This window comes from Hakea prostrata, chromosome 5 (genome assembly GCF_041222555.1).
Source record: "Hakea prostrata isolate BN-2017 chromosome 5, UWA_Hpros_2, whole genome shotgun sequence".
Lineage (NCBI taxonomy): Eukaryota > Viridiplantae > Streptophyta > Magnoliopsida > Proteales > Proteaceae > Hakea > Hakea prostrata.
In genome coordinates, this window is record NC_142604.1 from 47678724 (window position 1) to 47705633 (window position 26910).

Genomic DNA, 26910 nt, shown 5'->3' on the forward strand with positions numbered 1-26910 from the left:
TAGTTGAGCTGAAAAAATTATAACAAAATTTGAGATTTGGTAATTGTTTTTAAAAATTAGAGTCCGTAAAAAAATTTTAAAAATATGTTATTGAATAAATCTTTTAAAATCTGACCATATGAGAAATTTTCTTTTTTTTTTTATTTTTTATTTTTTCCTTACCCCATCTTTTATAGAATTAATTTTTTTTTAAAGAGAAAAAAATTAAATGTATATATAAAAGTGAAAGAAAGAAAAAAAAAAAAAAAAACATATCAGAATGGAGCTATAAAGAGGGAGAAAAGGAAGAAAAAAGAAAACTGAAAACAATTAGAAAAAAATCAACATAATCACTTAGAAGAGAGTAAGAGCTCTATCAAAAAAAAAAAAAGAGCTAAGTATAGGAAAGAAATATTTGTGCAAAATTAGCATTGTAATGGAACCACTCTCATTCCTCAATGACAATTTTTTTGTACCTGCAGGATTTTATTTTATTTTAATTTATTTGGGTATCCAAATCTGATCGATTCATTCATGAGCAACTACAACTATCTCTTTTCCAACATTACGACCAGTAAAAAGTCCAACCACAGCTCCAGGTGCATTCTCAAGGCCTTCAGTAATATCTTCTACATAAGTTATCCTCCCTTCTTTGATGCAATTCAGAATAAAATCCAACTACTCGGGATAAAGGTGGAAGTAGGAAATACTCAAGAACCCTTCCATGCGAATCTGCTTAGATATAATGTAGAACAAATTGTGAACACCCTCTGGCTTTTCAAGGTTGTACTGGGAAGATCATCCCACACATAGCAATTCGACCACCAAATCTCATGTTGGGAAGGACTACATCAAGCATCTTCCCACCTACATTTTCAAAGTATATGTCTATCCCTTCAGGAAAGTACCTAGCAACAAGATACAAATTCTTAACTGTATCCTTTAATCGAAGCAAAGAAATCGATAATCATGAAGACAAAAATACAACTACAATTCATTAATTGACTTCAAACTTGATATGAAGTTGAGATTTCCATTGTGAAAATACTCAAACTGACCTTTGTAAAGCAGCATCTAGGTTATTCTCTTCTTTATAATTGAAAGCCTCATTGAATCCAAGCTTGTTTTTCAATAAATCAACCTTATTATCAGCCCAAAAGAAGCCATTAGCAAGTTATCATTTTTCTCTCTCTTGGGTAGATCCTGAATCGATTCACAGCAAAATGAGGTTGTAAACATGAAGAAGACTCACCTTTTCTTTGGAACCAGCACTTCCGACCACATAACAACCAGTAAGCTTGGCAAATTGTCCAACAAGTTGGCCAACTGCACCGGATGCTGCTGTTATGAACACTTTCTCCCCTTTCTTTGGCGAGCAGAGTTCAAAAAAACCAGCATAAGCGCTTAAACCTTGCAAACCTATAAAGCAACAAAGGTAAAGCAAGATGAAGCATTGGAAACCTTAATGAACAAGTCAAACAAGAGTGTGTGCAGTAGAACCACTAAAATTGATGCCTAGTTCTAAATCTTTCATAAATTTTCTAGGATGATCATCCCTTTGCATATGGTGGAGTATCATTAAGGATCAAGTTTCCTTCACCCATGAATAGGATCCATTCAATTAGGCTCGTGAGAAGTCAGAAATATGTATTCGAAGGGATCTCGAGCAATATAAAAATCCTAGGATATATGGTCAGTGAAGTGTCCTCTTCTTTGGACGAAGGAACAGTTAATTAGAGTCTTTATTTTCTAATAAGATTAACATCGGTAGAGAAAAACAAATAGCATTTTGGGTTCATGAGTTAGAGATAAAACAATAACTTACCAAGTAATCCTGCATAATAAGAAAGTGGAACATGAGTATGTGTAATTTTATTCAGGCTATCTGGCTTTGTAATCAAGCTATACTCCTCCCATTCGGTCATCCCCCATACCAAGTCACCTTCTTTGAAGTTTGGATGTTCAGAATCCAAAACTCTAGATACACCGAGTCCAATTAAAGGCTGCACATCTCCAACAAGTTAAATAAGCAACTTCATTATCTTCCATGGACTTGTTAGAGAGTTGGTAAACTTGATTTGAGTTAAAATTAGACTACATTGGGGTCATTGAGGCCTACCTATCTACAAAATTCTTCCTTGTACTTGTAGCTTAGTCTTTCAGGAGCTTTCACTGGACATTTTAGAATCTCACAAGTCTTATGAGGGTATCATGTCAAGAGCAAGTATTATTGAGAGCATGGATCTTCCCCAGTGACATTTAACCACCAGAGTCAATCTCCCATCATCCATTGGTCGTGGGAACCTCCTCTAAGTGTGATCCGATTATCAGAGGTTGGTGATTATATGTCATTACAGAGGATCTGAATTCTATTAGTAAGGGACATGAATCAATGATCTTCAAGAGATATAATCTTTGAGGGAAAAGTATGTAAAATGTAATCTATTTTCCTCTAAAATTGTATGATATTGTTCATATCCCTCATAAGACCTTGCATGAATCTGTAATGTTACCAGTTACTTGTGTAGCAAACCCTTTCCCCATAACTAGGGTTTTTCTTCGTTGATGAACAAAAGTGAGAATCTCTATAAACTTGAAAAGCCAATCATTCAATTAAATGAATCAAAGAAGATGAGATCTGAAGTATCTTACAGAGCCAGGCGTGAAAGAAGGAACATAATCCGGCCATTCCTGCTTTCTCATACAGGTTCTCAAGGATGGATCGCAAGACAAGTAGAAATTCTTCACAAGAACAGCATTAGATCCCTGAGGAACCTTCAAGTTAATACTTCCAGTGCTCACAACCATATCTGTCTCTTTGATAAATCCCGTGCTGTAGTCCCTGAAGATCACTTGTTTGTTACAAATTACTTCCTCTTCCTGCTTCGCCATTCTGGTTTTCCCTGTCTTTCTCTTTCTGTCTGCGAAGTCACTCTCATAGAAAGCTTCATCTTCAGTCCTGGTGATCCCTTTATAAACTTGAACTTGAACTTCTGTATTGTCCTCTAATGACTAAAGTGCCCCTTCAAATTCGACTTTTCCTTTTTTTTTTTTTTTATGGGGTTCCCCCCCGCCCCCGCGCACCCCCCCTATTACCCCCAGGTATCAACCAACCCCCCCCCCACCCTCAAATTCTGATCTCTATTACTTCATTATTGTTCGAGCTGAATTTCAGTTTCACATCTGTAATGATTCTTCCTCAAAATTTCTGACTCAAGCTCTATTATTTAGGTTTTTCCAGGTTCGCTTTTCAGTGGCAGGGAAATTTATCAGGTCGGACCATCCATTTCATTCCAAATGAAATAAATTTCCACCATTTGATGTAATGTTGGAACATTTGTCACACATCTACAAGGAAATAAACTTCCTATTCCTGAACCTGATTTTGGTCCTCAGTGGTAGAGCCATGTTGGGGCCGGGGGCCATGGCCCCCGGATTTTAAAAAAATATTAAACTCTATATTTTTTTCCTTATTTCTCTCACTTTACATGTAAAATACCACTATTTGGCCCCCTCCAAAAATTAAAAATAAAAATTTAAGATAAAGATGATGGATATAGATGTCATTCTTAATTATTATCTAATGGTTATAATTAAACTCCTAGTTGTAAGGAATAAAATGTTAAATTATATCATACCACTATATAAAAGGAAAAATAGAAACAAATGTGATATGTATTTTAATTGACGAAAGTATCCTCCCTTAATAGACATATACCTAATCACCAAAATCCAACAGTTACCAACCCCCAAGAGACATGTACCCACCCCCCTACAACAGACTTATACCCTTTCACATGTGCTTTGTATTTATCCCATATATACCCCCCCCCCACAACAAACTTATACCCTTTCACATGTGCTTTGTATTTTTCCCATACACCCCCCACAATAGACTTATACCCTTTCACATGTGCTTGTATTTACCCCATACAAGTTTCGGCCAATCGTTCCCTTCCTCAGCACTTCTCTGTAAGGAGCTACTAATAGACAACCATTAAAGTAACAAATATACTACTATATAAAAGGAAAACTAGAAACAAATGTGACATGTATTTTAATTGACCAAAATACCCTCCTTAATAGACATGTATCTGATCACCAAAATCCAACAGTTACCAACCCCCAAGAGACATGTACCCACCCCCTACATTAGACTTATACCCTTTCACATGTGCTTTGTATTTACCCCATACAAAGAAACATATATATTTAAAGCGGTCTCTCGCTAAAATTTACTTGGATAAAATTGCATAGGAAACTACCTTTTCTTTTTCCTTTTTTTTTTTTTTTTTTTTGGTATAAAGATTTTTCATTCAAAGATCAAAAGACCGAGACAAGCTCATGGGGACAGCAAAAGAGTCATCCAGCCACGGAGTGGTAATGGGCCATGATGTCGAGCTCGGAATCGACAATGCCACCTTTGCTAGTTTATCGGCCAAAACATTGGCCAATCTAGGAACAAAACAAAAAATGCAATTCTCAAGTTGGGAAGCAAGAGAAAAAGCATCTGAAACTATAGGCTGAGCACTTAAAGGAGCTGATCTGTTGCTGTTGTTTTGGATTGAGATCAAATCCTTGTTGTCCGCTTCAATCACCACGTTCAAGTAGCCCAACGCAAGGGCCTCTCGAAGCCCTTCACGAACTGCCATTGCTTCACCATCTAAAATATCCACAAACATCATAGGAAACGATTTTGCAAACAACAACTGACCCTCCTCGTTTCTTATAGCAACACCTAGACCAGCTTTGGTTGTGGTCTTACTAAAAACAGCATCTATGTTTACCTTAATGGTACCTTGTGGAGGAGGGGTCCATGAGATGGGTGAGATGGGTTCATTGACTAGTAGCCCCCTTCTCCCCGATCCATTCTTGATAGAGTTGCTGTCCAAAAATTCCTTTGCAAATCGTGAGGCTATTGCTATCACATCTGCAGGTTGGGTATGACGGCCTTTAAAGACTCTCTCATTACGTGCTAACCACAACTGACATAGGATAAAGGATGCTAGACATTCGGATTGCTGCCCTTCAGCCTTTCCACTTGTCGAGAAAAATTTCCACTGTGCAACCCATTCAGCTACTGTCATGTTTGAGTCCATACCCAAATTTATACTTAAGGAACTGCCAAACCAAGTAGCTCTAGCCAAGGATGAATGTAGAAGAACATGATCCATGGTCTCCGAAGGTTCCCCACAGCAACTACATGAAGGGTCAATATTTAGATTCCTCCTCAAAAAACCTTCACCACATGCAGCCCCATTAGCAACCACCCTCCATATGAAGTTTCTAATTTTGGGTAGTGTGTGACAATTCCAAATTTTCTTCCACACCTATTTTGGTACATCAGCCCAAGCATCGCGTGTTGAAGTAGAAGGTTGTTGGTTCTCCTTTACTTCACTTTCATTTTTGAGGAGATGATATGCTGATTTGACAAAGAAATAACCTCTTCTATATGCTCCCCATACCAATTTATCCTCATAGGGAAAGGAAGAGATATGCATTCTTAAGGATGGCTGCAGCTACATCATGTTCAAATATTAGTTCAACTAATTCCCTCCTCCATATCCTTTCAGTCGGATGAATCAACTCTTCTACCAAGTGAAAGGTATCACCAACCGGATGCATAGGAATCAAAACCTTGTTCTTATCAATGCCCTGGATCCATTTTGAGCCCCATATAGCCACTTTGTCTCCTTTGCCTATTTTCCATAGTAGACCTTTTATGAGTACTTTCCTTCCTTCTAGAATGCTTCGCCACCCCCATGATGGTTTACTACCCAATCTGGCCTCCAAGAAGGATGTGTTTGGGAAATAAATAGCTTTCATTATCCTTCCGAACAAAGAATCTGGCTCTTGCAGTAGCCTCCAGGCAGCTTTAGAGAGTAAGGCCTGGTTATGAAGAGTTGGATCCCGCAACCCCAAACCCCCATTTTCCTTTGAAAGTGTTAACTTCTTCCATGATATCCAGTGGATTGCTTTCTGACCTTCCTTATCACCCCAAAAAAATTTTGCTGCCAATCTCTTGGTTCTTTTATGGTGAGCTTGTGGTAATTTGAAGTGTTGGGCTACATAGTTAGAGGCAGGGAGTGCTGCCGCCTTTAGTAGTACTTCCTTCCATGAATATGAGAGTAAATTTTTGGCCCAACCCTTATTCTTGGCTGCAGTCCTGTCATTTAAATCATGGAAAATCTCCACCTTCTTGCCACCTATAATAATTGGAAGACCCAGATACTTGGATGGACCATCTCCATATGGAAGTTTTAGGATTCTTGAAAACCACCTCTTGAGTCTTGATGGAGTATTTGGACTAAAGAAGATGGAGGATTTCTTGGAGTTAATGAGTTGCCCAGATGCCTGACAATACTGATCCAATAAATTCTTACAATTATGCACTTCTTGTAACTTCACCTCTGAGAAGACCAAGCAATCATCTGCAAATAATAAATGGGATAATGCTTCACTTCTATTTTTTACTCTGATCCCTCCAATATGCCTATCCATCTCTCATTGCTTCAATAGAGCACTTAGAGCTTGTGCACAAATGACAAATAATACTGGGGAGAGTGGGTCACCTTGTTGTATCCCCCTAGTTGGTTTCACTGCAAATCTTATGGAACCATTTATGATAAAGGAGTAGCTAACTGAGGTGACAGAGGCCATAATAAGATTCACCAACTTACCACCAAAACCCATCTTCAATAGAACCTTCTCCAAAAAGGACCATTCAACCCTTTTCTTTTTCCTTTGGAGTTTACTAACATGGAAGCTTGGGATATGGGGTTTGTCCTTTTATAATTGGTAATGTGTAAGAACATTATCATAGATATACTTTTTTTTGATAAACCATTACCTGTAGATTTTTAGTAGTATAGACATTTAAACAAATAAGAAATTTACCTAAGTAGAGGTGGAGCACCAATTTTAGCACCAAAGTAAAGCAATGAGATCTTGAAGGAGAGGAGCTCCAAGTTTTATGAACAACATGCTCAAAAGAAGTGATCTTCCTTTTATTTAGTTAACTTGCTGTTCTGCATATCTTCCCTTGAACAGCTACTGCACATCTCGCTACAACAATTTCTCATGGAGCATTTCTGCATATTTCTGCATATCTTCCCTTGAACAGCTACTGCTGTTTTTGATGTTTCCTTTTATTTAGTTAACTTGTTGTTCTGTCTTTTTCTTCTTATCCTAGCTATGGCTGCACTTGTTTCTGTCTGTTTTTTCTGGTCTCATTTTTCTACTGAGTCCCATTGTGGAGGCTAAGGGAGCTCCACCTGGGGGCCATGGAGCTGGGGAATGATTAACACCTGGTTAACGATGCATGTCGGTGAGCTAGTCAAAGACCCGAATTGATTTGCAATGGTATCCATCTCCCATGAATTGGAAATATGAGTAATGATTCAACAACTAGGTTCTCACTACATTAAATGGCCATCTGCTTCTAACCACCCATTTTACTTGCATAACTCACAACCTACCCACTTACACCCTTCGTTTCCATGACCACCCATTCTACCTACTGACTGCAAATGAGTAATTATGTCATTTATGTTCTAAAAACGTGTTATGCTCTTTTGAAGTGGACTTACCATATTTTACCTCCCCCGTGGGTTGCTAGTATGCTGTTTGCTGAATTTGCCTTCGTTCTGTCCTTGTCACTGGTGCTGGTTGCTTCTGTTGTTTGAAGGCTCAGTACTTTGTTCGTTTCTACTGGAGGATAGGGTGTTTATCTACTGTGATTCGTTCTTTTCTACTGCTGTAAGGATGAGTAGACAAAGTGGACGTGTAAACCAAATTTATCCTCCAGCTGCGTCACCACCCTTCTGCTGGTCACCACTCAGCTGGAGCTAATCGGTATCTTAACAGAAATCTTGAAGCTAGAAAGGGAGCTGAAGCAGACTCTTGGAGGGTTGTTGATTCTTCAACAAGCCAGGTACGCCTGATGAATGTGCAGCAAGGTGAGGGTAGTCCATTGTGCTTTGTTCTCTATGGGTACGCTCTTGGATTCCCAAGGGAACTCAGTTCTGTGACTAGGACTAAGATAACGGACCTCTGGTCTCCGCTGGGAGCCACCTCCTTTCTGGAATGGGAAGGGAAAATTTTAAAGTACTGTTTGTTTCGGAGGAGCATCGAAATCAGGTGATGGCCATGTCTCCTTGGTGGAGTGGTAATTCTATCTGGCATTTAGCTTTAGACCCCTTACCTGAGTGCAAGAAAAATACTCTGTTGCCACCTATAATTATATGGATCCAGCTTTTAGCACTTAGACCAGATCACCTGTCATATGAAGGGATCCTTATGGCTACTGCTAAAGTTGGAAGGATCCTTGAGGTTCAGATGAATCCATGTGATGTTGAGGTGCCGAGCATAACTGCTAGAATCCGAATAGTTTTTGATATTAATAAGAAAGTGCAAACAAAAACTTCTTTCAGGAATGCTAGAAATGAATGGATTTCATTTGATGTGAAGTATGAAATAAAAGTCTTGTATTTAAGATGTGGGAAAATTTCCCACCAAATGGGCTTCCGCAAAAGGTATGAATCGAAAGCTCTTCTCCTCCCTCCGATGTCGCTTTTATTTCAAAATTATATGAAGGAATGCTAGTTGAACCCTTTGGTGGGGGTTTTCCAAAGACTCTTTCGACCAAAAGTATTAGAATTATGTTGGCAATACCAATGGGATCTACCACAAATGCATTGGTTGAAGAGGAGGATGACAATGAAGGGCCTTAGGTTGTACCGGAAGTACCTCTTGCGAGAATGTAAACTCGGTTTACGAAGGAGAGTGTTCGCAAATAGTCAAGGAAAAGAACAAGGAGTAAAGTTGGGAAAAGGGAAGTCTCCTATGCAGTTTTATCAACATCAGGATCTTCAGGGACCTCATCGGGAATATGAAACACAAATTGCTGATACTATTGTAGCAGCAGGGACTGTGGTGGCAAAAGATGTTGTGGGAAACAAAATACAGGAAAAAATAAAGGGCAAGCAGATTGTTCTTGAAGAAGAGGTAAACTATCAGTTGACTTTTCAGCAACTAAAGGAAAGACAAGATGAAGTTGAAATGTTGCTCAAACATTACTTTGAAGCACAAGCAAAGAAAAGTGAGGCAAATGGGATGAAGGACATTGAGAATACCAACCCGGTTCTGCTGAAGCTGTTGGATAAAATAGAAAACATTGAGAGTAGGCTGACCTCTTCTGCAACAAATGAGAATAGAAGCAAGGATGAAGCCTCTGAATTAGGTGTTCAAGGAATGAGAACGAATGGTTCGAGATGTTTGAAGGACAGCAGACAAAATAAGCTGCGACGGGGGGAGGTTAACCGTATTCCATTTGCATCGACCCCGACCCAAACCTCGCTTAAAAGAAGACGTCTTGTTGAGCTCTCAACCACCCGAATGCGGTGGCCTCATTATGTTTGAACCTAGACCAAACCCTTCACAACTGTTCGGAACCACTTACTGTATTTTACCAATTCAAGTCTGAGATGGATGCTCGTCACCAAATCTTCGAACATCTCAACAATTTGAACACTATGAACAATCCAAGACAAGCTGGAGATGTGCGGGTCTTTGGGAGTAGCACGACATTCAGCCATTGAACAACCAGCGAGAGATCGGGAACTCCGGCGTTTATGGCCCCTCAAGTATTCCCATATCACCTGTATTCTGATTTTCTTGACCGGTGTATCGTTTATTTTATCTGCTGGTTGCTATCATTCTTAGTTGGTTTAGAAAATGATTGTTGCTTGCGTGATCTTAGTTGACGGTTGCTTGAGTTTCTGTTCTTTTGACTCTAGAAAAGTTGTAATAATTGCGATAGGAAGTAACTTTCATTCTTTAATCGTTTTTACGCTTGTCTGTCTTTGGTTGACCTCCATCTTGGTAGGAATCTTGGTTAAAGATCTTATGTAGTTTTTATTCCCTCAGCTGACTTACTTAATCTGCAATAGGATTTCTTTAGTTACACACGTCTGCTGAAATAACCTGTCTTCACTACCTTTGTTCGATGTCCTATTCTTGTAATTAGCCTCTTTGTTTCTTTTTAGAGAAGCCATTTCTCTGTTCACAATGCAAATTCTGTCCTGGAATGTTAGGGGCATTAATGGTAATTTTACTGTTAATTGCCTTTCTAAACTTATCAAGAAATTTAACCCAAATCTGGTCTTCTTATGTGAAACCAAATGTGGGGACCATGCAAATTTTTTGGAGAGGAGGAGAAATTTTCTTAAGAAATATTCCTCTATTGGTTTTATCGATAGTGAAGGGGCAAAAGGTTTAAAAGGGGGTCTTTGGATTCTTCAAAAAGAAGGTACCAGATGTACGCTCTTCAAAAAAGAAGTATCCTTTTTAGCCATCAATTGTACCCTTGAAGGGAAGGAGTGGATCACAATCTTCATATATGCACCACCCAAATATGCCTCCCGAAAAGCTTTTTGGATTGATCTTCTAAGCTTTACCCAAACCCTGAACAAACCCTTTATCATCATGGGAGATTACAATGAGGTCATGAACCAAGGTGACAAATTTGGCAAACAGTTCAAACCATCTCCAGCTCTACCGGTCCTGCAAGACCTAATCTGCAATCTTGATTTACAGGAGCTCCTTTTTCCAGGGTTACCATTCACATGGTCCAACAAACAAAAGCCCCCCAATCTAACCAAAGAAAAGTTAGACCGAGTTTGGGCGTCACCATCATGGATTGGTCTGTTTCCCGAAGCCAATCTCAAAAAATTACCAGCAACAGGGCCTGACCATAATCCTATCTTTCTTTGCTTGGCCAACAAGGAAAACCAGGGAAGAAAATTGTTCCATTACCAAATGGCCTGGCATTGCCACCCACTCTTCGAAAGAGCCATTGAGAATGCATGGGTAAATACAGGTAATGTCCCGTTAAACTGTAAACTGGCCAATTTGTCCAGATTTCTAATGCAATGGAACAAAGAGGTGTTTGGGAATATAGATAATATTTTCCACAATATCTCTAATGAAATTGAGGTACTTGAGAGCATGCCTAGTACGGACTGGGAGATGATTAAGAGGAAAAAACAGGCCCTCTCGATGGCACTTGCAGCTGAGGAACAGTTCTGGTTTCAGAAGTCAAGAGGTAAATACATCAAGGATGGGGACCGGAATACAAGGTATTATCACCTATCGTCTAGACTCCATCGACATAAAGGTAAGATTGAAAATCTTGTACACAATGGTAAACTGGTAAGTACCCCTTTTGAAATTACTCAAGCTTTTTCTTGCCATATGCAAAACTTATTCTTGTCTTCAAACCCTCTGGACCCTTTATTCATTGAATGCTTATTCCCAAATATGGCCACCCAGGTCGATCTTGAAGGAATGGCGAGGCCACCATCGGTGGAGGAAATCAAGAAAATTGTCTTCTCTTTGGACCCCTTTAAAGCCCCTGGGATGGGTGGGTTTAATGCTTTTTTCTATCAAAAAAATTGGGAAATAATTAAGCATGATCTCTGTGATCTTGTCTTAAACTTTTTTAGCTCCTCTACACTTCCATTTGGTGTAAATCATACCCTTCTGTGTTTCATTCCAAAAAAAGACCTTGCAACGTCGGTTTCTGATTTTAGACCAATTAGTCTATGCAATGTTTGCTACAAAATAATAGCAAAGTTATTGGCCCGTAGACTAAAGCCACTACTGAAAACCTTCATCTCTCCATGTCAAGGGGCTTTTGTGGAAAATAGACAAATTTCAGATAACATTTTGATAGCCCAAGAAATCTTCCATTTTTTGAAAAAAACCAATGGTAAGCAGGGGTATGTGGCTCTCAAACTTGACATGTCTAAAGCCTATGATAGGGTAGAATGGAATGTGTTACTCAAAATCTTTGAGTTTCTGGGTTTTGACCAAAAATGGGGTTCCTTAATAGAGTCACTAATCTCTAGTGCTTCTTTTTCTATCAAATATAATGGTAATCCTTATTTCTGGTTCTCAGGAACCCGAGGATTGCGTCAAGGTTGCCCACTGAGCCCTTACCTGTTTCTATTCATAATGGAAGTCCTCTCGAGGCTTTTGAATGAATACAGAAGCCTCAATTTGTTCAAAGGAATCAAGATCGCAAGAGGTGCCCCAGAGATTTCTCATCTCTTTTTTGCGGATGATACTTTTCTCTTTTGCCGTGCGGAGAAAGAAGATGCTTTGGCCCTCAAAGCGGTGTTAGAACTTTTCTCCGATATTACCGGCCAACAAATTAATTTTGAAAAAAGCGGGGCTTTCTTTAGCAAAAAAGTGAGTCCTAGCAACAAAAAAATGATCTTGTCATCATCTACGGGCATCAATGAAATGCAAAAGGATTCGGTCTATCTAGGCTCTCAGTTGGTACATGGTCGATCCAAAATGAAAAACCTGAGGTTTGTAACCAACAAAATGAAGAAAAAATTAGCACTGTGGAAAGCGGCGAGCCTTTCCTTTGCAGGGAGGGGGGTACTACTACAGTCTGTCCTTCAAGCGCAATCATTGTACCACATGCAATGCTTTAAGTTTCCAAGGACATTGTGCAAAGAAATTGATTCCCTCGCAGAAATTTTGGTTAGGGAATCCAACAAAGGAGAAGCAACTAACGCTAATTTCATGGGATCGATCTGTCAACGGAAAGAGCGGGGGTGGCTTGGGTTTTCGAGAAAATGGAAGATATCAATAATGCATTGCTCCTAAAACAAGGATGGAGAATTCTCAAAAACCCTGACGCATTATGGGTGCAGATACTGAAGGCGAGATATTTCCCAAATATCACACCCTTTGATCCTAAGGTTTTGAAGAAAAAGGGCTCTTGGACTTGGAACAGCATCCGTGAAATCTTACCTACCCTCGAAAAAATGGTCCGGAGGAAAGTTGGAAATGGAAGGACTACATCATTTTGGTTTGATCCATGGATAAAAGAACCAATGGATCGATCATATCTAACACCAAATACCGATATGTGGGCAAGAAATGCGTCAGTTGAACAAGTGGCAGCCAACCATCAAAACAGGGAGTTAATCTTTCCTCAACCTTCACAAGTTTATAGCATTTCCAATCTAGTTTTGAATAATGAACAGGGATGAGTGGAGGGCTCTTATTTCTAGTAATGGGGAGTTCTCTGTCAAATTGGCAAGGAAATCCCTATTACAAAGAAGAATGCCAGATGACAGCCCACTCTCTTAAAAAATGGTGGTTCTTTTTTTGGAAACTCCCCCTTCATCCCAAATTTAAATTGTTTTTTTGGCGCCTGTTAAATACAGGGCTTCCAGTGAAAGAAATTCTCTCTAAATGGATACCAATGAACCCGATATGTGAGATGTGTGAAAAAAATGTGGAGACTTTAGGGCATATTTTCATGTCCTGTGACTGGACAAAAAGAATATGGGCTGCTTGGACCCTTAGGTTTAAGGAGCTGAAAGACTGACACAGGGGTCTATTATGGATTTCTGCAGCTCTTTTATTCTAAACCCTAGGTTTGGAAAAGACACACAGCAATGGATGGCATCGGTTTTCATAATAACATGTTATTTTGTATGGAAAGAAAGGAATAATAAAATCTTTAATAAAGACAGTCCCAATCCAAGCAGAGTGTTACACAACACAGCTAGATGGACCCAAGACTTAAATTTATTTCTTCCTGATTACCAAGATGCCTCAAATAGTGAGACCAGTGTCATAAGTGATAAACCAAACACTTGTATTTGTAGAATTTTAACTAATATGAGTCAGTTGTCTTTCTTGATATGTGCAGGGGTACATAACACAGATCTAAATAGCGTGGGATGGAGCATTGGCCTTTTTGCGAAAGAAAGACTAAGTTATGCTAGTACGGGAAGAATAGGGGAAGGAAAGGTAGACGAGGCCATACTAGTTGGGATCAAGGATGGGTTGGATCAAGCACAGAAAAGGAATATCTTACTGGATGAAATTTGGTGTGATGACAAGAATGTGCTACATCTTCTCTCATCATGGAATCACAACATTTGGCCAATAGCATATGTCCCCATTTTGGTTAACATAATATGTAATATTAAAGACTCTCACCTTAGTGGGTGTAGCCAACCAATGCTCCAACAATGGTTTAACCATATAGCATATGAATCTTCTGCACTAGACTATCACAACAGAGTGGTTGTAATAGATACAACCAAAATATGTAGTTGTGGCTTTAACTAATATAATACTTTGCCTCTTCTTTGATCAAAAAAAAAAAAAAAAATTAACTTAAAAAAAAAAAAATTATATACTTCTTTTTTTTTTTTTTTTTTTTTTTGTAAAAAAAAAAAGAGAAAAGAAGGGGGGAATCTAGCACTCCCCACGTAATGTTCGAATTTTTTATCGAGTGCGACCTATGCAAGCATTAGTTATGTGCACTACCAATGCAAGCACTAGTCCTATCAGCGGAGCTTCACCGGAGCTCTAGTATAGTCCACAGAAGCCTGTAGTGCCCATGTTCAGACCAAGGAGTACACAATTGTCCAACAAACACCCATCATCAACCATTCGCACTTTCTGACGACGCATCCACCTCTGCCTTGCATAAACAGCCCCATCCAGACGCAAAAGCAATGCTGGAAATCAAGAGACTGGATATTGAATAAGTATGGATCTAGGTGTAAAATAGATTGAATCATTTTCATTTCGACCCCATGAGGTTTGTCATGAATCGTTTTTCATAAAATAACATAAATTGAAATTTTGCCCTTGCTTCTTTTATGATATCCAAAAAAGACCAATAAAGGACATACAACATAGGAGACTAATGCAAAATGTCACTTTTTATGAATAATAAAAATAATTTAGATCAAATCTCAATACGTCCAAATGAAAATTACACAAATTTATATTACAAAACAAAATATATAAAAAAATCATATTGTTCAGACTAGATAATTGAACAGCTCTTTACTATAACAATAGAGATAATACAACTTTCAGCTCAATTGGTAACGACCAATGTCTCCTAGAGAGGAGGTTAAAGTTCAATACTCCCTATTAGTATATGTAATAGTCTCCACCCGTTCTTTTTATCGATTCTTTGCTTGATAAAAAGATGTGAGAAAAATAAACATGTAAGACTTACATGTAGTGAGGGTGGGGGAGTAGAAAATGAAAGAAATGGATTGTGTGAAAAAATTATCTCATATTTCATCACTTCTCTACAAAGTCATATTAATTTAGTGGAACTTTAAAAGAAGATGAGAGTGGGAAAACTGAGAAGTATAGTTTCATTTTAGCAGACAAGATTTTTTAAATCAAGGAAATTGACTTCTCCACCTTATTAAATCAAATAAAACATGTTTTAAAATGTTGTGAATTTTTTTATTTTATTTTATTTTATTTTTTTGGAATAGGTAGCTGATAATATTAGGAAAAAAAAATTTCCAACATGATACCTCTAAAAGTTAATATAAACTCTTCTGCGTTTCCTAACTTGTGAAAGAAAACTAACAATCAATATTTACATAACAAGTCGGAATTCTATTCATCCAAAAAAAAAACTCAGAATTCTTGAACTAACTCTTTTTAGCATTTTATCTAGTGATGATGTATCCTTATCCCTTATTCCTCTCTATAGAGTGTAATAAAAGGGTGGTCATTGTGAACTCCTTATAAATTCTCTCTTTTGACTGGATTAGCTTACCCATATGCAGACTTTCTTTGAAAAGTGGGTGATGGATGGGCAAGACTCACCATTTTTGTTGTTTCCCCTTTGAAAGTGGCATTCAACTTTGACCTTTGACCTCAAAAGGTCGCTTATCCCTAAAGCCTTCTCTTTCGTTTTACGCTCTCAATTATGACCTTGAATACATTACTCATCCCTCAATCTCGACCACCAAAATCGATCGCAGCCGCAAGCAGCTCAAATGCACAGCACTCAAGCCAACCGGAACTCCACATACATTCTCTCCCTTGACTGGATTACCATGATTACCCATATGCACACTTTGTTTGAAAAGTGGGTGATGGATAGGCGAGAATCACCATTTTTGTTGCTTTCCCTTTGACAGTTGCATTCAATTTTGACCTCAACACATCACTTTTCGCTCAAATCTTCTCCTTCGCTTTAAGCTCTCAATTATGAGTCTATGACCTTGAACACATTATTCTTCCCTCAATCTCGACCACCAGAATCAATCGAAGCCGCAGGCAGCTCAGTGCTGCACATTGAAGCCAAATGCCAAGTCTCTCTCTCTCTCTCTCATCTCCTTCCTTTTATTCTGTAGATATCTCGCATTCCTTCGTCTGTTTTTGTTTCTTTATCTCTCATTTAAGGAGAGGAGAATATACGGGTTCTTATACTTTTTGAGGACTCAATCCAACACTAATTGGATGTCTAACTGCAAGTGTTCCAACAGATCGTCACAGGGCTAAGGTATGGTCCCTTGGAGCCTAAAATCATTGGCATTCAGGAAACGACCAAGGAAGGAAAATTCTCTGCAAATGAAGGAAAATGTAGGTAGAAATCTCTGTACTGCCACAATTGCATCACTGGAAAAAAAGAAAGAAAAACTAGACCTTAGATATAATTTCATTTGAGTATCCAAATTTGATTAGGCACAAGAAGGCATTGGTACTTGGTAACCCATACTTCTTCTTCTTCTTTTTTATTTTTTTATTTTTTTCCTGATTTGAGAAAAACCCAAATCTCAAAGAGGAGCAACCACCCTCAGAACCAATCCCCCCATCTCCCTAAACGAGTCTCATGCTTAAACTAATGCTTAATAGCATCTGATACTTAATAACATCTGATACAAAGTGAGTTCACAGAGTAGTGTAGTCGATAGATAATAGAATGTAGATCATTCACTCACGAGCAACTACGACTACCTGTTTTCCAACATTACGGCCTGTGAAGAGTCCGACCAGAGCTCTAGGTGCATTCTCAATCCCCTCAACAATGTCTTCTACACAAGCTATCTTCCCCTCTTTGACGAGAGGAAGAGTAAAATCAAGGAACTTGGGCCGAAGGTGACGGTAGTAGTAAACCAAGAAACCTTCCATGCGAATCTGCTTAGTGACAAGGCAGAACAAATTGTGAACACCCTCTGGCTTTTCAAGGTTATACTGGGAGATCATCCCACATGCAGCAATTCGACCGCCAAAACTCATATTGGGGAGGACTGCATCAAGCATCTTCCCACCCACATTGTCAAAGTAAATGTCTATCCCTTCAGGGAAGTACCTGACAAGAAGATAGAAATTCTCAACTATAACCATTCAACAGAAGCAAGGAAATCTATAATTTTGAAGAGAAAACTAACAGTATAATCCATGACTTCAAAATTGATACCATATAGAGATTTATCTTGTAATCTGAGACAGACCTTTGTAAAGCAGCATCCCAGTCAAGCTCTTCTTTATAATTGAAAGCCTCATCAAATCCAAACTTGCTCTTCAATAAATCAACCTTAATTTCACCCCAAAACAAATTATTAGCACGATTCTGGATCAAGAAGTTCACAGCAAAATGAGATGGTAAGCATGAAGCCTCACCTTTTCGTTGGAACCAGCACTTCCAACTACATAGCAACCCGTTATCTTTGCAAACTGTCCAACAATTTGGCCAACTGCACCAGATGCTGCTGATATGAACACTTTATCCCCTTTCTTTGGTGAGCACAGTTCAAAAAAACCAGCATAAGCAGTTAAACCAGTGCCCCCTATAAAGCAACAAAGTTACAATAAGGTGAAGCATTAGATACTTTAATAAGTGAAATCAAAGTGGTTGCAAACTGTGATGTACAACGATAGGTAGAGGATCACAAAATGGTGAAATGGTGAAATGGTAAAACAGTCACTAGTATAGAAAGACTATGCAAATGTTGGGGTTTTAAGCAAAATCAGAAGTCAGTAGTCGGTTGTGAAGGCTAGTACTGTCTGTTGTTAAAGCTAATAAGGATGTTGGCATGCTGCCTTCCCTATAATGGCTAGCCTAGCTTTAAACTTTAAAGGGTGACTTCTACCCAGGTCTCAACCAGTACAAAATCGGGATCCTACAACTCTGATGTGCCTCCAGAAATGGAGAAATTCAACCTGGGAAGATCCCAATTCCCAAATGTCCTCCTTGTGTGAAGGAGATATGTTGAATGCAAAAGCATTTTTAAGGCGAGTTCTGCTGAGTCCCAAGCTTCCAGTAACTTACAATGGTTATGATAATATGGCTAATACCCTCTTCTGGTTATTACGACACAGATACCCTTAGACTATAGCCATAGAAAAGCATTCCCTGTATCAGATCTCTAGAGAGCTTTGTGTCTGATCTCTCATCAAGTTCTAAGGTGATCATTCCTTCCTTTGCAAATAGAGGGCATTCTTAGGCAGTGTTTGGTATGCATTCTTGGAAAGCATTATAGGTCTAAAATGCATCCAGAAAAATGATAAACCGAACGCGTTTTTAATTACTAATCCCTCAACAATGATTCCAAACAATTTCATGGAGTAGTTTTATAGTTCATTCACCTTAACCACAATGTCTATGGTGACATCTTTAGGGTTAGGGTGCCAGGACACTAAAAATGTTCAGATTGAGAAGTTCAGAAGATAATTATATGATAAGTAGTTACTAGATCCAAAAGTTTAAAACCATTCATGAAGACTGTATTCAGTATGAGTCTTATAGTTTGGAATGCAAACTAAACACAACAATAACATAAAAACATATTGGCAATGATCTTTAGATGCTTTAATTAACACTGACTAGTAGGAATCTTTCATGAATTAAGATAAATCAACTTACCAAGTGATCCTATATAGTAGGAGAGCGGTACATCTGTGTCTGGAATTTTAAACAGGCTGTCTGGCATTGTAATCAGGCTGTACTCCTCCCATCTGGTTATCCCCCACACCAAGTCACCTTCCTTGAAACTTGGATTATCAGAATCCAAAACTTTAGCCACACCCATTCCATTTAGAGGCTGCATTTCTCAAACAAAACAGAGTAAGTAAGCACAAACATAATACTACCCGCACAACTAACTGGATTCAATTGTTAATTTCGTTGTGCAAAGTTGTTTTAGACAATTTCCCCAAACAAGTTTATCAATGTGGCATGATAATGCAGTAATTCTAAGTGTTGAATGATTGATCTAGACCCAAATTAGTCATATGTCAAATTCAAGACTTAAAACAATCATTTTTTTAAAAAGTAAAATTCAAATTGCAGCAAGACCCCCAAAATGGAACCCCTAACTTGCAGAATGCTGATACACAACAAGTTAAAAAATACACACGTTTCCTTTTCTGTTAGAAATGTTAGGTCTAAATATGAAAATTTCATTATGCCTCTTCTACTTTCCCTCTTTATTTCCCAATCCTGTGTTGCAGAGCTCCCATGGCGAATCGAGCTTGAAAGAGAAACCCGACTAAAACTCATTGTATTTGTGGTGAATCAGCTTACCGTGCCAGAGGCCAAGAAGCAGGTAGCAGAGGCCGGACCTACCGCTTGAAGGCAAAGGAATGTGGAAGAAGAAGTTGCAGGAGTTTGTAATTTCTGAACTCATCTCCATCTTCGTTGCCATGCCATGAATGGAATGTCCCAATCCCAAGGATGAAAGCCCAGTGCAAGCCTTGAAAACGCATGGAAAGGTGAAATTATCTGGTCTAAAAATGGTAACTGAAACAAATTCCTCTGGTTTGATTGATCGCACTTCGGATATCCACACATAGAGTACATTGCACTGAGGATGAAATGGTTTTTGAATTGATTCCTAGCTTGCACCATTTCCTGCACCATTTGTTTGTTTGATGGGCTAGGGTTTGAAATTGATAGGATCAGGTAAGGGCATTAAAGTAATCTCCCAGGGGTTAAGATACTTTAGGAACTAGAAAAAACTGTCACCCCATAAATTTGCAGACAGATAAGAAAGCAATCGTCTTTCCCAACTCAGATCTGAAACGGGCCAGAATCAACTCATTTGATCGAGAAAATTACTACTAAAGAGACAGAGCGACAGAGAGAAAATCGATCAACAACAGCTCTGATCTGAATCAGATCGAGCAAATTCATCAATCCGACTTTCCAATCATGAAATCCTGCAATTTTGTTGAATCCGGTTCACGATTGGATTAATGGCTAATAAAGGTTTAAACATCTCAGATAAGGCTATAACCAGAACGGATTCAGAATAAACAAAACCCAGAAAAGTTTAGTATAGAAAATATAACAAAGCACATAAAAGTCAGAATAGAAAACATTTGTTTATGCTTTTTATCCAGAGATCACTGTCTCACCAGATTTGGAGACGCCGGAACAGGGTGACCATTTTTTAAATCTAAAAATGGAAGTCAGTACATCACCAAGAAATTAGGTTTATTTTATTGCAACAGAGAACAGAAAACCCCTGAAACGACGCAACCAATTAATGCAACAAAAAACTAACGGATCATCATATCACATATCTAAGAATGATTGAAACGAATGTAGAATGTAGTGTCTTACAGCGCCAGGAATGAAAGAAGGGACATAGTTGGGTTTATCCAGCTTGGACATACAGGATCTCATGTATGGTTCAACAGATAAGTAGAGATTCTTCACAAGAGTTGCATTAGATCCTTCAGGAACCTTCAACCTGATGGTTCCAGTGCTCAAAATCATATCTGTCTCCTTGGGAAAGCCTGTGATGTAGTCCTTGAAGATTATCTGTTTGTTACTGACTTCCACTCCCTGCGCCATTCCTGATCTCTCTTTGTGTCTCTCTCTGTGACTCTGCCTTTTTCTTGATCGACGAGCCCATTTTAAGCTTCCATGATTCCATCATGGGGACTCTTGTCTGAAAGCGAGCTTCCATTCAGACAAGCTTCCACCATCACCAGTCCACCCACTCCCACTCCTTAATCTCATATGCTACAGTAAAAAGTTTGGCTATTTGCCATTGGCTTCTCTCCCATCCCGTTTAAGATAGATAATTCCGTAACAAAACTAAGAATGATAAAATAATGAATGATTATATTAGAATTGAGGTGGGAATAGCTCCAATAAGTGATAAGCTACAAAAAAATCGTTTGAGGTAACACAATGGCATCCACCTATTAATGCATCCAAAAATGGATCAGCCTTGAGATTCTTGATAAAATAAACTATTTTGTTCTTATTCTCTTCTTTGGAGATAAGGTTAATTACCTTTCTTAGCACGATCGTCCTCGTGTTAGTGGAAGTTGTCCTCGTGTTAGTGGAAGTTATCTTTTTATAACTCAATCATGTATCCGAATTTCTATGGGATTACGTTCATCTCTACGACCGCAGAGTTCTTCCACCCTTACGTAACTAACTGGTTCAAACTTTAGACCGGTCTCGACCATGGTTAACCCATCCTCAAACGGAGTCCATGACCCGACTATGGTTAAACCCGGTTCGGTGCTCTTTTGTCCACATCACCTATAAATACCTTTGTACGGATAAATGATATAATCCATATTGAAATGATTAGAAAAGCTAAGGACAAACCTAAAATAAACTTAAGAGGAGTATTGAAAAATGACATGCATAGCTTAGGACTTGTATCTAGCATGACCTGAAACAAAGCTGGCAATAGTCCATGAAGCTAACTTCATTAGTTGGGACAATGCTTGATTAATTACAATGATGATGATGAACCCGATGTGGGACTAAATAAAACTATGGATAAAAGACACAATTAAAACAAATATTTATATAAAGTTTTAAACATATTTACTACATGATGATGATTGAAATACAAAAACATACAGATCTCCTACATCCGGGCAGGGCATGTATCCGTGCGTCTAGCCACCAGATGCCTTATCCATGGTACCAATCCAAAGTCCGAATGCACATAACAAAGTTATGGTTGCCGAAATCCCATTTATGGTAGAGATCATGCACACCACACCTTCTATCTTGACAAATTCAGGAGATTTGGTGCTGAGAAAGCGATACTTGATCTGTTACCCATGCCAAGACAAATAGGCAGATCTCCTAACCACGGTACAAAATGGGCGACATACGGACACGGGCGATATGTCGCCATGCGGGGGGCGACGACACGACATCGGAGAAGCGGGGCCGAATTTTTAATTCTCTCTCTTCTCTCTCTTCTCCGAGCTCTCTCTCTCATTTCGACTTTCACTATATTTTCGCCGATCTTGACATCTACGGGACATCTTGCTTCCTTGTGCGGTATCCGTTGTTTCGCGTCGGGCGGCATGGATCGAGAGTTTTTCGCAAGCAGGAACCATTCTTATCCAGTAATTTTTCACAAAATGCATGCTATATGATGTTGGATGATTTTGAAATTAATATATGTTGAATACCATGTGACGATCTACGATTTCACGGGTCGGAATTTTTTCGCAAAGTATTTAATTTTTTTATTTTTGTGGGTAAAAAATGATATTTTGATTATCTTGTATAATTACTTTTTAAGTGATACGGTGGTTGTATGATGATAGAAAAACATATGTGGAACTCCGTGAGCGATCTACGGACTCACGGAGTCGAAATATTTTTGACCCAAAAATAAGTTATTTTATTTTTCAAAAATATCCTGATATTAATAAAAATATCAATAATTATGAAAATGCAAAAATAAGGGAAAATGGGGGAAAATGTTTTGAAAATTATGGAATAATTATATAAGTATTTTTCAACTGTTGGTTGTGTTGCCCATGTGGCTTCATCGGGTTTGATATGGGCGCTATTTTTATAATTATATCATACATGCAATATTCATAATTTCATATATGATTGTTTATATGTGTATAAACAATTATAATGATGTTGTTATTTGTTAATGTTATTTGAATGCAGCACATGCGCGGTGGGAGTCGGGGGACTAGGTCTTCCCGGGGGGCGAGGCAGGGGCGGGGACGGGGCAAGGGGAGGGTCGGGGCAACCGAGAGATCGCGGAGGAGGGGGGGCGACCCAACTGGAATATTGCGGCTATTGATGGAGACAAAATAAAGGAGTGTAATTTTTGTCCAAAGAATATACGGGTGGCATCGGTAGGTTCAAGGGTCACATCCGGGAGTTCAAAGGTGTGACTAAATGGAGGCCATCCGGATGTAATCAAGTTACTCGGGGTTTACAAAACAAAGGGAGAAGAAAGATGATCGGAGGAAAGCAGAGCACTAGATGTGATGCGGGGCGCATCATATGTGGATGATTGGGATGATGATAGGGATGTTGATCGTTGATGTGGCGAGATCGGGAGGAGAGGGTATGCGGCGGGCCATGGGAGAGGCGGCGATTGCACCATCGGGAGCGGGTATGGCGAGCGGCCGGGCTGGTCCATCTAGGCCTACGGGGGCTAGACCCGATCGGGGGAGGGGTGGTGTATTTGGCATGTTTGGGGATCACGAGCGGCGGGCCCCTACATCATGTTGGACGTCGGGCCACACCACGGAACCACGATTATCCCGCGCGGAGACATGGAGCAGATCCGATACATTCGGAGAAAAGGGGCCAAGCGCAAGATGGGCATGGAAAGGTATGGCAAAGAAGGTAAAGAGGCAATGTCAAAGTGGTTTATTACAATCACATCCGAGAAACACAGCACGGGCCAACAACGAATATGATTGATACTATTGGGGAGGCCCTGGATATAGTGGTCCCAACCCTAGAGTTGATGACCACCCTCCTTCAAAAGGGAAGCAAGAGGCAGGAGTATATTGATAGTATGAAACCCTTTTGGGATACTATGGATGCACCATCATGGATGGATGGACCGGCCCGACGAGAAAGTCATCATCAACTTCATGGTATCGTGATTGGAGAACTGTCTTCTTGAAATCGAGTGGATGCACGGCATACGAAAGACCACGGATATATCATGGGCTCGCAGGATGTGATCGACCGGGTTGGTAGGAAAATGTGGTGCAAATTGTCACGACAATGGCTCCAACTATAAGAAGGCCGGTGAAGTGTTGATGGCTTCACCGATTATAACCTTATGTGGACACCTTGTGCTGCACATTCAATTGACCTAACTTGAAGGACATTGGAAAAATCAGCATTGTCCACAACACGTTGAGAGTGCAAGCAGGTAACCAACTTCATCTACAATCATAACGTTGCTTTGGCAATGATGCGGAGATCATGTGGAGGTGAGTTGGTGCGACCGGTCCGACAAGATTTGCGATAAATTTCGTCGCCTTGAGCAGCAGCAAGATAGAAGTCGGGCCTCACATCCATGTTTGCATCGCAAGAGTGGTTTGATTGGGTGGATCCAAGTAAGATAACTATCTACTATTTCATCTTATAAATTATTATATTTATATTATGAGTTTATGATTATCTTGTATGATATTTATTGTCTATTGACTTAATGAGTTTGTGATAATTCAGCACGACCAATGGGCGCGCCGCGAACACAATATCATCGTGATTTCGGAGATGTGTTCTGAGTGTTGGACCATAGATCATATAGTAAAGGTCTTGCGTATGGTGGACTCTTCCTTGAGGGGACCCACTAGCCCCACTTGTATGCATCCCTTGAGCGATGAAGGTGCTATAAAGGCGCAAACCCTGAGGCATGGGCTTTCTTAGATATTGTCGTGCACGATGGACGGCTCATCGATGCATCCTCTTCATAGGGCCGGTAAGTAAATATTCGGGTTGTTGATTTGTAGTTGTAGACTTGTAGTCTTGTAGACTTGTGGGCTTGTAGCATTGTAGGTATTGGTACTTTGGTAGTTGGTACTAATTTTAAGCTTTTTTAATTATGCAGCATATTTTCTAAACCCTAAGTATCAATATAGTCAACATTTAGGGTTGGACACAAACCTATTGGATGCCCTAATACGGGTGATAACGAAGTTGGAGCCGGATGAGATGGTCCAATCATTTTGCCACAATGAGGTGAGACATTGGGAATTTCAAACGATTAGTGAGTTGTATTAATTGTTTAAATAATTTAGATAACCAATCAATACTAATGATTGTATTATTGCAGATCAAATTGTTTAGAGATGCATTTGGGTCTTTTAGTGGAGTGGTCGACGGGCGGAGAAACCATGGATCCGGGTTAGATACTTATATAGTTAGATCTTTAGGGCTTAGATGCATAAATGTTTTGAGTCTTTTGACTTTTGAGTTTCTAACTTAATGTTTTTGTGATAATGCGGCTGAATGGTGGTATCTCTATGGCAATAGTTCATCAAACTTGGAAGATTGGCGAGGGATCCTGCGGACTTGCTCGCCTCCGGATGTGAGAGGAATTGGAGTACATTCAACATGATCCACTCCCGGAGGAGGAACCGGTTGGGACCAGCGCTAAATGACCTCGTATTTATTCACTATAATATGAGGTTGAGGCGAATATGCGGAGAGCGGGCTCGGAATGAAAGGCAATACATCAATCTGATGATATATTTGATGTTGCCGAAGATGACAAGATCCCCTCACCGGGGATGTTGGACGGGGTGAGCGGTATTGGACCAACCTGGAGGGAGGCCGACCGAACTAGCTCAGCTGCAGGGTTAATGTGGGTGAGTATATGGCCCTGAAGAGGGTCGGGCACATGCGAGGCAGCTGCCACCGCTGATGAGGATTGGATGATGGCACCGGGCACGGAGGGCGAGGACAACAATCCGATGACACATCGTAGTGGTGGTGGAGATGATGGTGGTGGTGGTGGTGGTAGTGGTGGTGGTGGTGGTGGTGGTGGTGGTGGAGGAATTGGAGAGCGTATACATGTTCCACTACCGGAGACACAGAGCCCCCACCCAGATACACTGGGGAGAGTCATTTTGATCATGCCACTCACGATTATGATCATGGTGGTGATTATCAGCGTGGTCGTCAATATCCTGATACGAGGCTGAGCCACCATCGGAGGGGAGCTGGCCATGACTATGTTAATCCTTGGGATGCGGCGATTGCGCAATGGGGTCCATGAGCTTGGATGAGTCGTAGGCTCCACACCGGTTATTGGCCTACGGGTAATTATGGTGTCCCTCTCCCTCCTTCGGATGGACAGGTATGATATGGAAATTAGTAACCCCTCTAGTTCTTCGTATCATGGGAGCTATGGTGTCCCCTCTAGTTCTTCGTATCATGGGAGCTATGGTGTCCATCTCCCTCTTTCACAATCAGAGTCATTCGTACCAACAAGGGCATCCGATGGCATGCGAGACGTTCCTTGGCCCTATTCTCACTTCCCTCAAATTGGAGTTCTCATGGCACGTGCGGAAGATGACCGCTATAGAACTCAGTTAATGATTACTTAGACAATTTTCAATATCGTATGAGATGGGATGAGTATGTGAATTTGTTGGGGGGGCATCAATGGAGACAGTCCGAGTCAGAGGAATTCGATCCACCTAGGCACAGTACTTGGTACTGAGAGTTTCAGATTTTATATGGTTGGATGACTTTATGTATTACAGTATTTGTACAATGAATTGTAGACTTTATATGATTTGGTTTTATGAGTTTTTAGGTTTTTAGTTTCGGGGCTTTCGTCCGCGTATAGTAGGACATGGGTCGATTAAGAACATTAGTTTAGGTAATGTTTTAGATCAAAATAACACTACCAATGTGTTTATTAGCCTCAAATTAGGCTACACATGAAATTTCAGGTCAAAATGACCAAAAAAACCCATCGAAACAGGGGTTCGATTTTTCATCGAACCCCTACCAAAAGTCGCCTGACTTTTGGCGAAATTTCGAACTATGCTCCTAACCCATTTTTTGTCGATATTTTGATTAGGTTAAAATAGTCTTGTGCTTTTAAAAATTTATTTTCTCTTGAAATGGTTTTTCGGATTGGAATACAAAAGGTTTATAGTAATGAGTAACTGGGATGGATAGCTTCTTATCAATTTTTTGAAGTTATTATGGTTAGTTGGTTGCCACCTTGCCGTTTATGTTATAGATCACGCACGCTTCTATCTTATCAAAATCCAGGAGATTTGGAACTTAGAAAGAGATACTTGATCTGTTACCCATGCCAATACAAATATCCTACCTTCTTAACTTGACCTTTT

General features: G+C 39.7%; 2 protein-coding genes and 1 pseudogene across 3 annotated transcripts; all 3 read right to left on the reverse strand.

The window, feature by feature from the left end:
• Positions 1–481: 481 nt before the first annotated feature.
• On the reverse strand, positions 482–2899 carry LOC149016231 (2-alkenal reductase (NADP(+)-dependent)-like; annotated as a pseudogene). The gene is made up of 5 exons (XR_016173686.1): positions 2632–2899; positions 1805–1982; positions 1232–1398; positions 1038–1120; positions 482–887 (listed from the first exon to the last, which is right to left on the reverse strand). The product of XR_016173686.1 is annotated as a 2-alkenal reductase (NADP(+)-dependent)-like (transcript).
• Positions 2900–4295: 1396 nt separating this feature from the next.
• Positions 4296–5066, reverse strand: LOC149016232 (uncharacterized). Its single transcript, XM_089156710.1, has one exon. The coding sequence runs from the start codon at positions 5064–5066 to the stop codon at positions 4296–4298; it is 771 nt and encodes a 256-aa protein (XP_089012836.1).
• An 11475-nt stretch (positions 5067–16541) lies between these two features.
• Positions 16542–20728, reverse strand: LOC149016233 (2-alkenal reductase (NADP(+)-dependent)-like). Its single transcript, XM_089157359.1, has 5 exons — positions 20405–20728; positions 18704–18881; positions 17461–17627; positions 17292–17374; positions 16542–17149 (listed from the first exon to the last, which is right to left on the reverse strand). Exons 1-5 carry the CDS (start codon positions 20636–20638, stop codon positions 16771–16773), a joined length of 1041 nt encoding a protein of 346 aa, XP_089013485.1. The 5' UTR covers positions 20639–20728; the 3' UTR covers positions 16542–16770.
• Positions 20729–26910: the final 6182 nt, after the last annotated feature.

What these genes read in the sequence shown, in the direction of transcription:
- LOC149016233 (XM_089157359.1), bottom strand. Translation starts at nt 20,638, where the DNA reads ATGGCGCAGGGAGTGGAAGTCAGTAACAAACAGATAATCTTCAAGGAC. An exon ending in CTTCTTTCATTCCTGGCGCT is followed by an intron (nt 18,882 to 20,404) that starts GTAAGACACTAC and finishes TGAGAAATGCAG; the next exon opens with CCTCTAAATGGAATGGGTGT. An exon ending in GTGCTGGTTCCAACGAAAAG is followed by an intron (nt 17,375 to 17,460) that starts GTGAGGCTTCAT and finishes GGTGAAATTAAG; the next exon opens with GTTGATTTATTGAAGAGCAA.
- LOC149016232 (XM_089156710.1), bottom strand. Translation starts at nt 5,066, where the DNA reads ATGACAGTAGCTGAATGGGTTGCACAGTGGAAATTTTTCTCGACAAGT.